Below are 16,896 nucleotides of genomic sequence, written 5' to 3' on the forward strand. Positions count from 1 at the left end.
TTTCATATTGGCATGTTTATATGCCTTAAAAAGTCAATGGAATTTGCAAACCACTATAAATTAATAGATGAATTAGTGAATTAACTGATAGAAGATAAATATGCCATTTAGCCTTCTTAAATATCAGTACTAACAGCAGTAGAAAAATATATGGAAGAGGAAGTCTACTTCGTAGTAGAAAAAAAGATTTAGAACACTTAGGGGAATACCTACTGGACATATATGATTTCAGTAAAGTAAATTACCAAACTTAATTGTGAGATTTGTCAATTGGGAAGAAAAACTACATATTTTAAACATTTGTAGGTTGAGTTAATAAACATAGAAATGCAGCCCCAATCAAAATGTTAAGAATTTGTTCATATAACCAGACAAAATCTAAAATTACCCTGGAAGAATAAATACTCAACAATATTAAATCCACTTTTAGGAATCTGTCTTACAGCAATAATCACACATGTACAATGATAATGTACAGTGATGTACATCGCAACATTTTTCATTTTAGAAAAAAATTAGAAACTAATTGGTACTTTTATACTGTCTAATGCAGTAAGTAAAAATAATCATGTAGATCCCTATGTACTCACATAGAGCTCTAAGACAAGACAGTTAACTTTAAAAAGAGAGAGGCCTTCCCTAGTGGCACAGTGGTTGAGAGTCCGCCTGCTGATGCAGGGGACATGGGTTCGTGCCCTGGTCCAGGAAGATCCCACATGCCGCGGGGCAGCTGGGCCCGTGAGCCATGGCCGCTGGGCCTGCGCATCCGGAGCCTGTGCTCCGCAACGGGAGAGGCCACAACAGTGAGAGGCCCGTGTACCACAATAAAAAAAAAAAAAAAAGAGAAAGAGAAATAGAACAATACTTACAGTGTGATGTTTGTTTATGATTTTTCAAAAGTATTATAATGGTAATACGCAGACACTCGTACATTTGTGCTGAATCCAACTAGAGCACACTGTGAGCCAAGTACCATTCTCACATTAGGGCTAAAATGAACAAGACAGATGAAGCACTGCTTAATAGAGCTTACAAATTCTGGTGGGTAAGTAAACAAATATATAAGATAATTTCTGAGACTGAAGAAAATAAAATGGTAAGATGGTAGAGAATGCCTGGAGGAGTGTAGATAGCATTAGGAAAAGTGGTCAAGGGAGGTCACTCTGAGGGGACATCTGTGCTGAGACTTGAATGATGAGAACCAGCCAACAGTGTAAAGACATGAGATAAAAGCTTTCAAGGTAGAGGGAATGGCAGTGAGCCATTGTTTGAAATAAGCTTACAGTGTTCCAGAAATAGAAATGGCATTGTGTCAGAATGGAGGGGGATAGTGAGAGTGGTGACAGGTTAGGTCAAAGATGATAGGTATGGCTCATTTCAATAGGGTCTTATAGATTATCCTAAGGAGTTATGGATTTTATAAATAAACTTATATAAGCATATAGTCATGTAATACTTTGCAGTTATGTTTTCTAATTTGTACTTCTCAAAAATTTTATAATTTTCTGACAAGAAGTACCATGAAGACAGATTGGCGTTACTTACTATATGTTAAAACATAAAAGCATATTAACATATTATAAAGGAACCATGATACTGAGAGAAATGTATATAGAGCAAAGAATAGAATAAGAACAGGAGAAGGTCAAATTATAGGATATAAATAAAGAAATAGCATTAGAGAAAAAGGAGTTATTTAATAATCATGATTAAAATTTGAGTTAACATTGGGGAAGCATTTTAATAATATACTCTATGCCAAGTAAACTCCAATTTGTCATAAAAAATTTATTTTTGAAACAAAGCATGAAAAAATAGTAAAAATAGATTTCTATTTTATCAAATATTTGGTGGGAAAACATTCTAAATTAGAAACAAACCACAAAGGGAAATAATTGGCATATTCAAATATATGACTAAAAATTATGTAATGGAAAAATAAAATTGCAATCAGACTGGTGACTATTTGTAGCAGAAGTATATATGAAAGTTAATATTTTTATTATATAAAAGCTAATGTAAATTGATCACAAGTAGAAATAAATCAAAATCTTAAAAGATTACGGGCAAAAAACACTTGAAAATTTACTCAAGAGAAAATACAATTATGGTTGTTTTTTTTTTTAAGTTGGGACCAGGGAAAGGGACAACTCTTTCTTTTTTTTAATTAAGTAATTATTTTTTTTGAAGTAGGTTGATTTACGATGTTTTAGTCTCAGGTGTACAACAAAGTGTTATAAATACATAATTTTTTTTCAGATTCTTTTAAGCTTATTACAAAATACTGAGTATAGTTCCCTGTGTTATACAGTAGGTCCTTGTCAACTCTTTCTTATATAGAAGGTGCCAATTAATAAATGTAGAAGGAATAAGAGAAATAGAAAATCTCAATCCACCCCATTGATGAATTCTAAAATTAGTGTGTAGAGTATAAGGAGAAACAGAATTTTTATATATCTTCAAAGTATATCTTCCAAAATATTTATTAATTACAAAAGGAAAACTAGTAAGTTTACAGTGGAAAAACTTAATAGAGAAGGCTAATGTCACCAGTATTAAGACATATTAACATTATGTACCCCTTTAAGTTCAGTGCACTGTGGTCATACTACTGTGGGACAGCAGAACCTACATGGTCTGGTCCCTGCTTCCCCTCCTAGCGTTTACCCTCTCCTGCTCTAGGACTTGAACATAGAATACCTTTTCAGGTCCATTACTGTTTTCTTCACTTATAATGCCATCTCCTCCTTGGATGCCTAGCAAACTACTTCTCATTCTTGAAGATCTCTTTCTAGTATCACTACTTTGTAAATCTTTCTTTTATGGCACCCATCTTATAAAATATTGCATCCTGAATAGCATTTATTTGTTTACACATTAAACTGAGCCTCAAGACTGTGAATTTCTCATGAGCAGAAAGCTATCTTAGTCATAGCCCATAACATAGTACCTAACTTAGATAAATTGGTCAATAAAGATTAAAGTTTGTCAACTTACGTTGTTTTGAATGAATTAGACTTCATTGACCATAGTGAGGTTCATATACTTATTACTTTGCTTGTTGTAGATTAGTGTAAGTCTTTTGGAAAGCACTGAAACATGATTCTGGATCCATAAAATAATTATGCCCTTTGACCAATATTTCCATTTTTGGATATTTCACTTCCTTTGGACTTATATTTAGGATAAACTTAGATTACAAAGATTTACTTTTTAGCATTATATATTTTAAAAATTTAAAACAATCTATTTGTATTAATTCAAATTGCATTATGAATTAATTAGGTAAAGAAAATTATGCATAAATTCAGTTTAAAATATAGTTTATAGTTGTTGTAGAAGCACAATACAGTAACTTTCATATTAATAAAGCCATATACCAAATTTTTTTATCCTATGATTGTAATATGAAATTATGACAAATGGTAATAAGGATTTTAAAGGAATAAAAAAATTTTATGTTGATTTGGTAGGTCAGTGGAATTGTTAGTAATTTGTTCTGGTTTTATAAAATTATTGTTTGTACAGTTTGAAAGGTAAAAATGTAAAATATTGTTATAAGCAAAATAATAAAAGGACCTTCAAGTAATAGCTGTTAAATTTTACAGAACAGCTTGGTTATTGACACTCCAAGAATTAGGAAGCAAACAAGACCCTTCAGTGCTACAAAAGATGAATTGGCTGAATTATCTGAAGCTGAAAGTGAAGGAGATGAAAAGCCCAAACTCCGGAGACCCTGTGAGCGTTCGAATGGCTATGGAAGAACTGAATGCTTTAGAGTAGAGAAAAATCTGCTAGTTTATGGGTAAAATATTATTTTTAATGTTTACTGTTAGTAGTCTGGTGTACAAATTTATGGGAAACATATACTACATTCTAATATGCTTTTTATCTTGTTAGAATCAATAAAATATTTTTTAAGTACCATGAATTTATATATTTAACATATACTTAATAGCAATTGATGAGATATCTTTAAATTTTAATATTATAAATGTATTGCTAATATCAAACTCCTTGTTCTTAGATTTGCATATTCAGTAACACAAAATGGATAATGTTTTTATCCATTATTGAATAAAATATACTAGAAATTACTATACCATGACTCTGCAGTTTATTCTATGGGGGAAAAAACTTTAGTAGGTAAATTCTATCAGTGACAAAGTGTGTTTTTTGCAGGTTTCAGGCCTTTTATCCATGAGTTATGTTTTCTCTAGGATTTCACCCAATATTAATATAAATATACCTTTTTTTAACTAGGTGGGGCCGATGGAGAGAGATTCTGTCTCATGGCCGTTTTAAAAGGCAGCTAAATGAGCACGATGTGGAAATAATTTGCAGAGCCCTCTTAGCTTATTGCCTTGTTCACTACCGAGGAGATGAGAAAATTAAAGGCTTCATATGGGATCTCATTACTCCAACCGAAGATGGGCAGACACGAGAGCTACAAAATCATCTAGGTAAGAACATTCTTTTATTTCCTTTTTAAATTTAGTTTTAGTTATGTAAGTAGCACTTAACATAGTACCCTATAAAATATTGAAGCATTTCAGATAATAGTAAAGAACCCTTAAGCTTCACTCTTAATTCAAGTTCCATGTTAGAAAGGACTAGTGTTATCAGTTTGGTTGGGTTTTATATACTGTTATCAAACATGTATTTGTTTACAAGTTGTTGACCCAATAGTATGTCTTAGAGGTCATCCCATCTGTATTCATGTAGATCTATTTTATTTTTTAAACTCCTGCTTAGTAGTCCATAGTATGGATATTTCTTAATTCATTTAGCATCTCCTTTGATGATGGGCATTTAGGATGTTTCCAATTTTAGATAATTGAAAAACAGGTTTTAGTGAAGATCCTTTTACGTTCCTCCTTGTGCACAGGAATAAATCTTCCACTAAAGTAAATATCAAGAAATGGAATTGTTGAGGTACAGCATATATACGTCCTTAGGACCTAAAATGTGGTCTGTGTGTTAACAGCATCAGCATCTCCCAGGAGCTTCTTAGAAATGCAGAATCTTAGACCTCAGACTTACTACATCAGAATCTACATTTTAACAAGTTCCTCAGCAATTAGTATGTATATTAAAATTTGGAACACTGTGGTATATACATTTAAAATTGTTATAACTGTTTTAATTTGCTGTCACATGTGGCTGTGTCAATTTATAGTCCCATCAGAGATATATACAAGTAGCATTTGCTCCATAACCCTACGAACATTCTTTTTTGCATAAAATAATTGAATTTTCTATAAAGATAAAAAGATTACTGTGCCCTTAAATTGGTGTTACAATTTTATTCTATTTAATCAACAAATACCTGTTAAAGTGCCTGTTCTGCGCTGCTTGTGCAAAGTACTGGGAAGATGAGAAGGAACAACACAGACAAGATCCCTGAGCTCATGAACCTGGTCAGGCAGACAGACATAATAAGAAAGCAGATAAATTACCTAAATAATTATAGATTATGATGAGTACTGTGAAGTAAATAAACTAAGTACTGAGATTGAGAACAACAGAAAGTACCTAGTTTAGATTAGGGTGGTCACTGGAGGTCTATCTTAATAGGAGACAATGAAATTATTAATGTGAAGAGCTGATTTCTGGTAAAGATGGAAGATTCACACAAATATAATTTCACTCTTCCTTGAAACCCAACTTATATGTCAATAAAGGGAAAAAAATTCAAGGCATCAAGCTTTATAAATTGTACAGGTATAAATTTTAGTTTCTTTAACAAGTAAATAGTGGAAGGGGAGGAAAATGGGGAGGGTATCTATAAACCATTGGCTCACACCAGACATGATCTTGTGCCCCAATCTTGCTCCCACCCTGGGTTGTCACAGCTTTGAGCATGTTAATGGCATCTAGTTTGTAGAGGCCACAAGAGCACAGACTGCCCCTACAGTGAAAAACTGTGCAGCTCAAAATAGCAATAGTGCCAAGATTGAAAACCCTGCTATAACCTGAAAGATGTTTATGAGTCCTCAGCCAGTTGCAGTGTGTGGGCCTTATTTGGATCCTGATTGAAGCAACAACCCAGGAGAAATTTGTCTATTATCTTTATTAGATAATTCTAAATTTGAATAGTAAATATTAAGTACGTGTTATTGCATTTCTTAGGGCTGATGATGGTATTGTAGTTTTTTGTTTTGTTTTTAAGGAAGCCTTATATTTTACATATGTTAAAAGATACTCAGACATTTATTAATGAAGTGGTGGTTGTCTTCGATTTATTTCAAAATAGTGTTGGAGGTTGGGGAACAAACAGGATATAGATGAAGCCAAATTGGCTATGAATTCATAATTAATGAAGTTGGATGATAGGATCTGTGATCCATCATATTATTCCATTTATTTTTGTATATGCTTAATTCTATAATTTTAAAATAAATAAGGATAAACCCTTAAAAGTAGAGAGAATGGAAAAGGAATTTTGGAACCTAGAAGCATTAGATTAGTGATGACTAACTTAACCAACCAGAGAGAGCTGAATCTTAGGTCAACAGTAGGAAAGGGCAACAACCAACTGATTTGCTTCATAGATTATCTAAAAGTTTCAGGAGTTTGTGACATCCGTGACCTCTGAAAGTGGATATAAAGGACAGGGGCTTTGATTAAAAGTTGTTTAAAAGGGGGATCAGATCCCTAAATACCCTTTTCAACTCCATGTATCCATGGCGAAGACTGACTGAATGTTTATTCTCTGGAGAAGATAAAATAGAGAATGTCTGCATTTCATTGGTATTTGCAACATGGAGCTACTAAATGGCTGTTAAATGAATATGTATACTGGACAGTGTCATACTCAAGGAAGAAAACTAAGGAATTGTCCTTGGTGAATTGACCAGACCAAAACCTAAAGATAATGACAGGAAAAAACCAGCTGGATTACCCTTCAAAGAGTCGACAGTCACCTCCACTCATTCAGCCTGTCTATCAACTTTTCTGTCATTCTTAAATATAAGCAAATAACCAAGGGTATCAGGCATCTGAGGAACGTCTCCAACATGAGAGAGAGACTAAAAACAAACCACTAAAATGAACTTGTAGGAAACAAAGACTGTGAAAGGAGAAGACAACTTTTTAAAAAATATCATTAATATCTGCAAAGATACTTCAGATATACTATGATTTTGAAAAAAGACGAAAGTACTGTAGAAACATTCAAGACACAGACCTCTTAAAAATTACAAATTAACATGTAAAAATTAACATGCAGTTACATGAAAAAGAAAATAGGATTAAATGATGAATCTGAGGAAATGATGGTAGGGAGAAATTTTTTTTTTTTGGAGAAATTTAAAAATATAAAACATCTCCATATTTTATTAGGAAAATTTCAATATGTGTATTTTTAAATATGCACTGTTTAGTTTCCAAACCAACAAGGGTCAGGAGGACTAGAATACAGAGCATTATTAACATAGACTAAAATGCAATTTAAGATGGAAGCATTAATTGAGATTAAAAAAGGATACTACATAATAAAAAAAAACTAATCCATAAAAGAAGATATAACAAAATGAACTTGTATGCACTGAACAAAATAGTATCAAAATATAAAGGCAAAACCCACCAAAATCCTAAGGAGAAATGGGACAAACCTACATAGTGCTTCTATTTACCATTGTGATGAAACTCCTAGCTGGTAGAATATGGCAGGGAAAAGATAGACAAGAATTGAAAGGAAGAAGCACAACTGTATTATTTGTAATCGTGAAAACTTGTAAGTGAAACAACTCCAGCATAGTTGAAGAATAATATGCAGGTGATATAGTCATAGAATAGATTTTTACACAGCAGTTAAAATGGATGAATTGAGCCTCCATGAATCAGCAAGTATTTATAAATCTCAGAAAAAAATTAAATATAATAAATAAGTTACAGAATTGCATGTATAATGTAATGAAAGCTTAAATACTGAATATTTCTCCAACACACAAGTATAAACGTGTATGAAATGAAAATCAAATTCAGGGTAGTGACTATGTCTGGGAAGGAAAGAGTGAATTGGACTTTATGTATTATTTCCTTTAATAAGAAACTGACCAGGGCTTCCCTGGTGGCGCAATGGTTGAGAATCTGCCTGCCGATGCAGGGGACAGGGGTTCGAGCCCTGGTCTGGGAAGATCCCACATGCCGCGGAGCAACTGGGCCCATGAGCCACAACTACTGAGCCTGCGCGTCTGGAGCCTGTGCTCCGCAACAAGAGAGGCCACGACAGTGAGAGGCCCGTGCACCGTGGTGAAGAGTGGCCCGCGCACCGTGAAGAAGAGTGGCCCCCGCTTGCCACAACTAGAGAAAGCCCTCGCACAGAAACGAAGACCCACCACAGCCAAAAATAAATAAATAAATAAATAAATTTTTTTAAAAAACTGACCAAATATGGAATATGTTAAGATTAAGAGTGAAATCAAATGAATTTAGCTCTCTTAAACAGGAACCCCACAAAACCTAATCCATGTTATTAGTAACAATCAGTTTTGAAAATCAAGAGGCCACAACTTGTATTTTTGTAACTAAGGAAGCAAAAAGTAAAGCAGAGGGAAAGGTTTGGTCTTTCAGTTTTTACATTTGGAAAAAAAATGTTTTGCAACATAGAGGTAATCAGAATGATTAATTGGGGATATGAAATTGGGTGGTTGGCAGAAATTGTGTTAATATGTGTGTGGTATCGTGGACTTATCTTGTGATTGAGTTTATATTTTTACCATTAATTTTTCAAAGATCTCTGTATAGCCTACACAGACCTCTGAAAGTCTCCAGAAATTTCTTCCATTGAAAAAATGTTTTAAATTGACCGTCTTTATACAAATTATCCCTGATTTCATTTGTCCTTCTCATTTTAACAGGTCTGTCAGCCCCTGTACCCAGAGGTCGAAAAGGGAAGAAAGTAAAGACTCAGACAAGCTCATTTGATATACAAAAAGCAGAATGGCTTCGAAAATACAATCCTGAGCAGCTACTTCAAGATGAAGGCTACAAAAAACATATAAAACACCACTGTAATAAGTAGGTAGTAGGGTATTTTTAACACAACCCATTGCAAGTTTACTTCTGAATTTATTAACAATCTTAAAGCATGCTGATTCTGAGTACAGAGACAGTGTGGTCTAGGACCAATCCTAATCTTATTCTTACCAGGGTATCCTTCAGCAAATCATGGTACCTCTTGTGTCACTTTTCATCAGCAGAGAGAGAAAAAAAACTGGCCTCCAAGTGATCTCATTATATCTTACTTGGATATTAAATAATGATGATTGTAAAGATTTTGAAGAAACCTATTTTATATATATGATAGTAATGAGGTTTATTTAATCAGAAGTAATTATTATTATTTCATTATAAAAATTTTGTATACAAATTCTTTTCTAATTTTAACCCCATGGATGAATTTTCTTTAATGATTAATGTCTTTGTGTCTTTTGATTTTTTTTTCCCCCTCATTTTTAGAGTTTTGCTTCGTGTAAGAATGCTGTATTATCTAAAGCAAGAAGTCATTGGAAATGAGTGCCAGAAAGTGTTTGATGGAGTTGATGCAAGGTAAATTAAATAGCATGTTTATTCTTCAGCAACGTAATGAGGCAAAAGTTAAATGACCAGAAAATTGTATATTAAGTGAATGCTTGTTCAGTGAAATTCACAGGAAGAAAAATCTACCAAACTTAGTGTGACCCTTGCCATTTTGTTGCCTTTCGTCTATTAATCTCATCGTTGGCTCTGTCGCTGAAAGTTATCATAAGAATAATAACATTAGCATTAGTAATAGCTTCCTGCTACCAAATCTAAAACTTAACCTTCCACCCTCTTACTGCAGTGACTTTTACATCCTCATATGATCCATCCAGCACCTTAGTCTCTCAGTTCCTTGACCTTTATCTACAATCGTCTTCTTTCCTCTCCACCACAGCCACACACGCACACAATCATATACTTAATCTTACTATCACCAGTAACAGCATTACCTCTTCAATCTGCATTTCAGCTGTCACTTATTTCCTTCAGACTCACTTAACTTGGGTACTTTTCACTCTCATTCTCTAATTTCATCACGATGTCCCCCATCTTATCCATCTCCACCTTCATGCCCCTCTCTCCTCATTATAAACCTGCATTCTGTAGTCCAGCAGTGTACTCACTAACTGAGATTCTTTGCCTGATTTCCCCTCTGTTCTACATTCGTGGCACAACCCCAACTCATGTTAAACCAAAAAATCGTTTTACCCCTTGCCTATACCTAAGCAGTTGAACATGGCTGGAGAAAATCACACAAACCCTGCCGAATGACTAACTTCAAATTGATGAGCATTGATCTCAAGCAAAATTAAACACAAGTAAGCTGTTTAACCACCATGACTAGGAAGTTCACTTACCTACTCTTCAAGAGGACCATTCCACACCTCTCTCCTCAAGCCATCTTCCTGTCCCACCAGCATCACCCTCCAGTAATGACTTTGCTATATATTTCACAGAGAAAACAGAAACAATCAGACAAGAGCTACCTTCAGTTCTACTTGTCGTATGTGTCCCCCTATTTATTCCTTCCCTTGGGATGAAGTAGAAATCCTCCTCCTCCTAAGAGCAACCCTTATGCTTGGAACTTGTTTCTTACCTTTTAAGGACTTTACGCCTGTAATCACCTTCTGAATCATTCTCTTGGCATATATACATTCCTTAATATCATGTATCATACATACATCGTACTACTCCATTTCTCCACTCCCCTTCATGAAAATAAAGAGTTGTCTGTGTTGACAGTCTCTACTTCTTTACCTTGCATCTTCTCTTCAATCTATTCCAATTAATCTTTCATCTCCAGTCTCCCGCTGAAATGATTTTTAATCAGGCCACTAATAACCTACCATGAGATCACTCTCTCAACTTATTCTACTTCTCCCTTCTTGAAGTGATGTCTTCAGTACACATCCTTGCTGCTACCACCTGGTTGTCCTTTTTTCCATATTGGTCTTTCCTTTGCATTTTCCTTTGCTAGCTCTTATTCCTCTAATAGATCTCTAGATGTTGGATTGACCAAGACGTGTGTCCTCAGCTTTCTTTTTTATCTGTACTTTCCCTTTCAGTAAACTCATGCAACCTCATCATATTAAATATGATCTTTACACAGGTGACAGTCAGATTTACATAGTCATCCCAGACGTTTCCCTTCAGCTCTAAGCTCTGAGTTAGCTGCTTCTAAACATTTCCACTTGAAAAATCTAATTAACAGCTCAAACTTCCCGTGTATCTCCCAAATCTGTCTCCTATTCCTTCCTCCCCACCTTCGCACATACAAGCCTTCTCCATCCTACTAAATGTACCACCCAGTTGCTCTGGTATCATTCTTGATTCTTCTCTTCCCCTCAAACCCTACAGGAAGACTTGTTAGCTTGACAAAGTATATGCCAAACCTGAGCACTTTTCACTCTCCTCTGCTAACTCCCTGGTCCAAGCCACCATTATCTCGTGTTTAGACTTTTTCAGTGGCCTCCTAAGTGAGTCTCTTTGCCTCTTCTTTTTCAAGAGTTGTTGGGTATTTTTTTGGCTGCACTACGCAGCATACAAGATCTTAGTTCCCGGACAAGGGATCAAACCCAGGCCCCCTGCAGTGGAAGAACAGAGTCCTAACCACTACTGGACCACCAGGGATTTCCCATCTTTGCCTCTTATTTTGCCTCTCTACAGTCGGACCTTCAGACAGCAGCCAGAGTGATCTTTCTAAAGCAAAAATCAGGCCAAGGCACTTCTTAAAACCTTCCAGTTGCTTCTCATTTCTCTTAGAATAAAGCCCAATCCTACAGTGCCCTACATAACTCTGGGATCTCTTCCTCCATTCTGTCCCTCATCCACGATGTTCCTCCAACATGTCAGGCTCATTCTGTGCTGTTCCCCTTACTACAAATATTCTTTCCCTTAATCTTCCACAGAACTGCCCCTTCATATCATGCAGGTCTCAGCTTAAGTTTCACCTCTTCAGATAGGCCTTCCCTGCCCACGCTAGCTAAAGCAGCCCACCAGTCACCCACTATTACTTAACCTTATTTTATCTCATTCATGTTGCCTACTAGTATTAAAAATTATATTTATTTTTTAAATTGTATTTCCCCTATCATTACAATTTAAGCTGGTTGAAGGTGAAGTATGCTATCTGTCTTATTGATCATTGTGTTCCCAGCCCCTAGAATCTGGGAAATAGTAACACCCAGTAAATACTTGTTGACTAATTGGCTCCTCTTTTTCCTTGGTCTGACTGCATTCAATCCCCTTGTGATTTCCCAGGAACTGTACTGTGATCTATGAATTATCCTCTTTCATTATTCTTACCCTCTCTGGCTTCTCATTTGGATTTTAAGATATTTACATCTCTCTCAACACACATACACATGCACACACACACACACACAGACACACACACCACTTTTGCACCCAGTTCTCCTCAGACTACCATATTATTACTCTCCTTGGTTTCACAGCCAAACTTTTTTTAAAGAAGTATCTGTATGTGCTGTCCTCTTTTTCTTTTCTCGCATTCACTGTACATTCCACTACAATTCAGCTTCTACCCCCTCACTCCATCACCTACTTTAAGAAGTTCTTCACCCACATTCTCACTGCTAAATTTGATGGATATATCATAGTGTTTATCTTATTTACCTTTATTGATCACTTCCATATTATTAGAATGTGTCTGTGATGCCATTCTCCTGTAGACTTTCTTTTTAGCTTTCTGCTTGCCACTTTTCATTTTCAGTCTTCTCTTCCACCTGTCCCTTAAATGTGTTCACATAGGCCCTCTCATCACTTACTCTTGGGTTTTCACATCTTTTCTGCAGCATCAATTTATATTTCCATACTGATGACTTCCGAACCTAATTCTAGCCCACATCTCTTTTCTGAACTTTAGATCTGCATTTATCAAATATGCCATGGTTACTAATGCCTCCAGGCCTTTGCATTCTTGCAGGAACATTCTCTTTCCCATTTTCTTTCATTTTCCCTCTCTTACTGCTCAGCCAGCATCAACTCAGCCTCCCTGTCCTCTCATGTCTGGGTAAAGCACATACCCAGAGTGCCCTGTCACAGCACTCATCACAGGCATTGAAGAGGTTTTGCAGATACCTCTTCAAAAGGGCAAGGATATGTCTGTCTTACTATTGCCATTGTTGGCACATTGTGAATACTGTGAATATTTAAATCAAAATGAATATTTAAATCAAAATAGATTAAAAAATCTATTTTGAATGGATGATCTAGCCTGGGGAAGTTAGAGGCTTTATGCAAGAGATAGCACATGAACTGAATCTCTCAAAGCAGAAATCAACAATAGGAGTACATGCACCTTATTGTATTCCTTTCCCTAGCAGTTAAGGAACACTTAACACTTAACATGCATATGGCACATTTAAACCGTGAGGTAGCTCTTTGGTGGGACTAACGGCAGACTCTGGGAGAGCTCACACCAATGAGTACTTCCCAGAACTTCTGCTGCCAGTGTCTTTGTCCCCATGATGAGCCACAGCCAGCCCCCACCTCTGCAGGAGACCATCTAACACTAGCAGGAAGATGAATCGCTCCCCCAGCTTGTGCCTGTAATTACAGTTATAGCAATATTAGTTCACAGTTATCAAGTGCTTTCTGTGTGCCAAGTACTCATGTAAGAGCCATGTGGCTGACAGGGTCTTGGTGCTCCAGCCGGCTGTCAGGGTGTTGGTGCTCCAGCTGGGTGTCAGGCCTAAGACTTGTATGTGGGAGAGCCGAGTTCACGACATTGGTCCACCAGACACCTCCCGGCCCCACATAATATCGAACGGCGAAAGCTCTCCCAGAGATTTACATCTCAACGCTAACACCCAGCTCCACTCAACGACCAGCAAGGTAAAGTGCTGCACAGCGCATGCCAAACAACTAGCAAGACAGGAAAACAACTCCAGCCATTAGCAGAGAGGCTGCCTAAAATCATAATAAGTTCACAGACACCCCAAAACACACCACCAGGCATGGTCCTGCCCACCAGAAAGACAAGATCCACCCTCAGCCACCAGAACACAAGCACCAGTCCCCTCCACCGGGAAGCCTACACAATCCACTGAACCAACCTTACCCACTGGGGGCAGACACCAAAAACAACAGGAACTACGAACCTGCAGCCTGTGAAAAGGAGACCCCAAATGCAGTAAGTTAAGCAACATGACAGGACAGAGAAATAAACAGCAGATGATGGAGCAAAGTAAAAACCCACCAGACCAAATAAATGAGGAGGAAATAGGCAGTCTACCTGGAAAAGAATTCAGAGTAATGATAGTAAAGATGATCCAAAGTCTTAGAAATAGAATGGAGAAAATACAAGAAACGTTTAACAAGGACCTAAGGAGCAAACAAACAATGATGAACGACACAATAAATGAAATTTAAAATTCTCTAGAAGGAATCAGTAGCAGAAAAAATGAGGCAAAAGAATGGATAAGTGACCTGGAAGATAAAATACTGGAAATAACTACCACAGAGCAGAATAAAGAATAAAGAATGAAAAGAATTGAGGACAGTCTCAGAGACCTCTGGGACCACATTAAATGTTCCAGCCTTCGAACTATAGGAGTCCCAGAAGAAGAAGAGAAAAAGAAAGGGACTGAGAAAATATTTGAAGAGATTATACTTGAAAGCTTCCCTAATATGGGAAAGGATATAGTCAAACAGGTCCAGGAAGCACAGAGTCCCATACAGGATAAATCCAAGGAGAAATCCACCAAGACACATATTAATCAAACTATCAAAAACTAAATACAAAGAAAACATATTAAAAGCAGCAAGGGAAAAGCAACAATAACATACAAGGGAATCCCCATAAGGTTAACAGCTGATCTTTCAGCAGAAACTGCAAGCCAGAAGGGAGTGGCAGGACATATTTAAAGTGATGAAAGGGAAAAACCTACAACCAAAATTACTCTACCCAGCAAGGATCTCATTCAGATTTGACAGAAATTAAAAGCTTTACAGACAAGCAAAAGGTAACAGAATTCAGCACCATGAAACGAGCTTTACAACAAATGCTAAAGGAACTTCTCTAGGCAGGAAACATAAGAGAAGGAAAAGACCTACAATAACGAACCCAAACAATTAAGAAAATGGTAATAGGATCATATATATCGATAATTTCCTTAAATGTAAATGGATTAAATGTTCCAACCAAAAGACATAGACTGGCTGAATGAATACAAACACAAGACCTGTATATATGCTATCTACAGGAGACCCACTTCAGACCTAGGGACACATACAGACTGAAAGTGAGGGGATGGAAAAAGATATTCCATGCAAATGGAAATCAGAAGAAAGCTGGAGTAGCAATTCTCATATCAGACAAAGTAGACTTTAAAATAAAGACTATTACAAGAGACAAACAAGGACACTACATAATGATCAAGGGATCGATCCAAGAAGAAGATATAACAGTTGTAAATATTTATACACCCAACATAGAAGCACCTCAATACACAAGGCAAATGCTAACCGCCATAAAAGGGGAAATCGACAGTAACACATTCGTAGTAGGGGACTTTAACAGCCCACTTTTACCAATGGACAGATCATCCAAAATGAAAATAAATAAGGAAACATAAGCTTTAAATGACACATCAGACAAGATGGACTTAATTGATATTTATAGGACCTTCCATGCAAAAACAACAGAATACACTTTCTTCTCAAGTGCTCATGGAACTTTCTCCAGGATAGACCATATCTTGGGTCACAAATCAAGCCTTGGTAAATTTAAGAAAATTGATATCATATCAAGTGTCTTTTCCAACCACAACTCTGTAAGACTTGATTACAGAAAAAAAATCTGTAAAAAATACAAACACATGGAGGCTAAACTATATGCTACTAAATAACCAGGAGATCATTGAAGAAATCAAAGAGGAAATCAAAAAATACCTAGAAACAAATGACAATGAAACATGATGACCCAAAACCTATGGGATGCAGCAAAAGCAGTTCTCAGAGGGAAATTTATAGAAATACAGTCCTATGTCAAGAAACAAGAAACATCTCAAATGAACAACCAAACCTTACACCTAAAGCAATTAGAGAAAGAAGAACCAAAAAACCCCCAAAGTTTGCAGAAGGAAAGAAATCATAAAGATCAGATCAGAAATAAATGGAAAAGAAGGATGGAAACAATAGCAAAGATTAATAAAAGTAAAAGCTGTTTCTTTGTGAAGATAAACAAAATTGATAAACCATTAGATTCATCAAGAAAAAAAGGGAGAAGACTCAAATCAATAGAATTAGAAGTGAAAACGGAGACGTAACAACTGACACTGCAGAAATATAAAGGATCATGAGAGATTGCTACAAGCAACTATATGCCAATAAAATGGATAACCTGGAAGAAATGGACAAATTCTTAGAAAAGCACAACCTTCTGGGACTGAACCAGGAAGAAATAGAAAATATAAACAGACCGGTCACAAACACTGAAAATGAAACTGTGATTAAAAATCTTCCAACAAACAGAAGCCCAGGACCAGATGGCTTCACAGGAGAATTCTATCAAACATTTAGAGAAGAGCTAACACCTATCCTTCTTAAACTCTTCAAAAATATATTAGAGGGAGGAACACTCCCAAACTCATTCTACGAGGCCACCATCACCCTGATACCACAGGGTGGTATCACAAAGAAAGAAAGATGTCACAAAGAAAGTAAACTACAGGCCAATATCACTGATGAACATAGATGCCAAAATTTCAAAACAATACTAGCAGACAGAATCCAGCAGCACATTAATAGGATCATACACCCTGATCAAGTGGGGTTTATCTGAGGAATGCAAGGATTCTTCAATATACGCAAATCAATGTGATAAACCATTTTGAATATTGAAGG

At 36.1% G+C, this 16,896-nt stretch overlaps 1 protein-coding gene across 18 annotated transcripts in view; it reads left to right on the forward strand.

Moving 5' to 3' along the window:
* The window catches only part of CHD9 (chromodomain helicase DNA binding protein 9), a 244,095-nt gene that overhangs the window by 188,611 nt on the left and 38,588 nt on the right, over window positions 1–16,896 (forward strand). For all 18 annotated transcript variants that reach the window (XM_067718619.1, XM_067718614.1, XM_067718613.1 and 15 more), the window contains 4 exons: window positions 3,609–3,805; window positions 4,264–4,463; window positions 8,865–9,024; window positions 9,466–9,555. In XM_067718619.1, the coding sequence (XP_067574720.1) occupies window positions 3,609–3,805; window positions 4,264–4,463; window positions 8,865–9,024; window positions 9,466–9,555 (647 nt within the window). The remainder of the gene's footprint in view (window positions 1–3,608; window positions 3,806–4,263; window positions 4,464–8,864; window positions 9,025–9,465; window positions 9,556–16,896) is intronic.

This window comes from Pseudorca crassidens, chromosome 20 (genome assembly GCF_039906515.1).
Source record: "Pseudorca crassidens isolate mPseCra1 chromosome 20, mPseCra1.hap1, whole genome shotgun sequence".
In the NCBI taxonomy this organism is placed as follows: Eukaryota; Metazoa; Chordata; class Mammalia; order Artiodactyla; family Delphinidae; genus Pseudorca; species Pseudorca crassidens.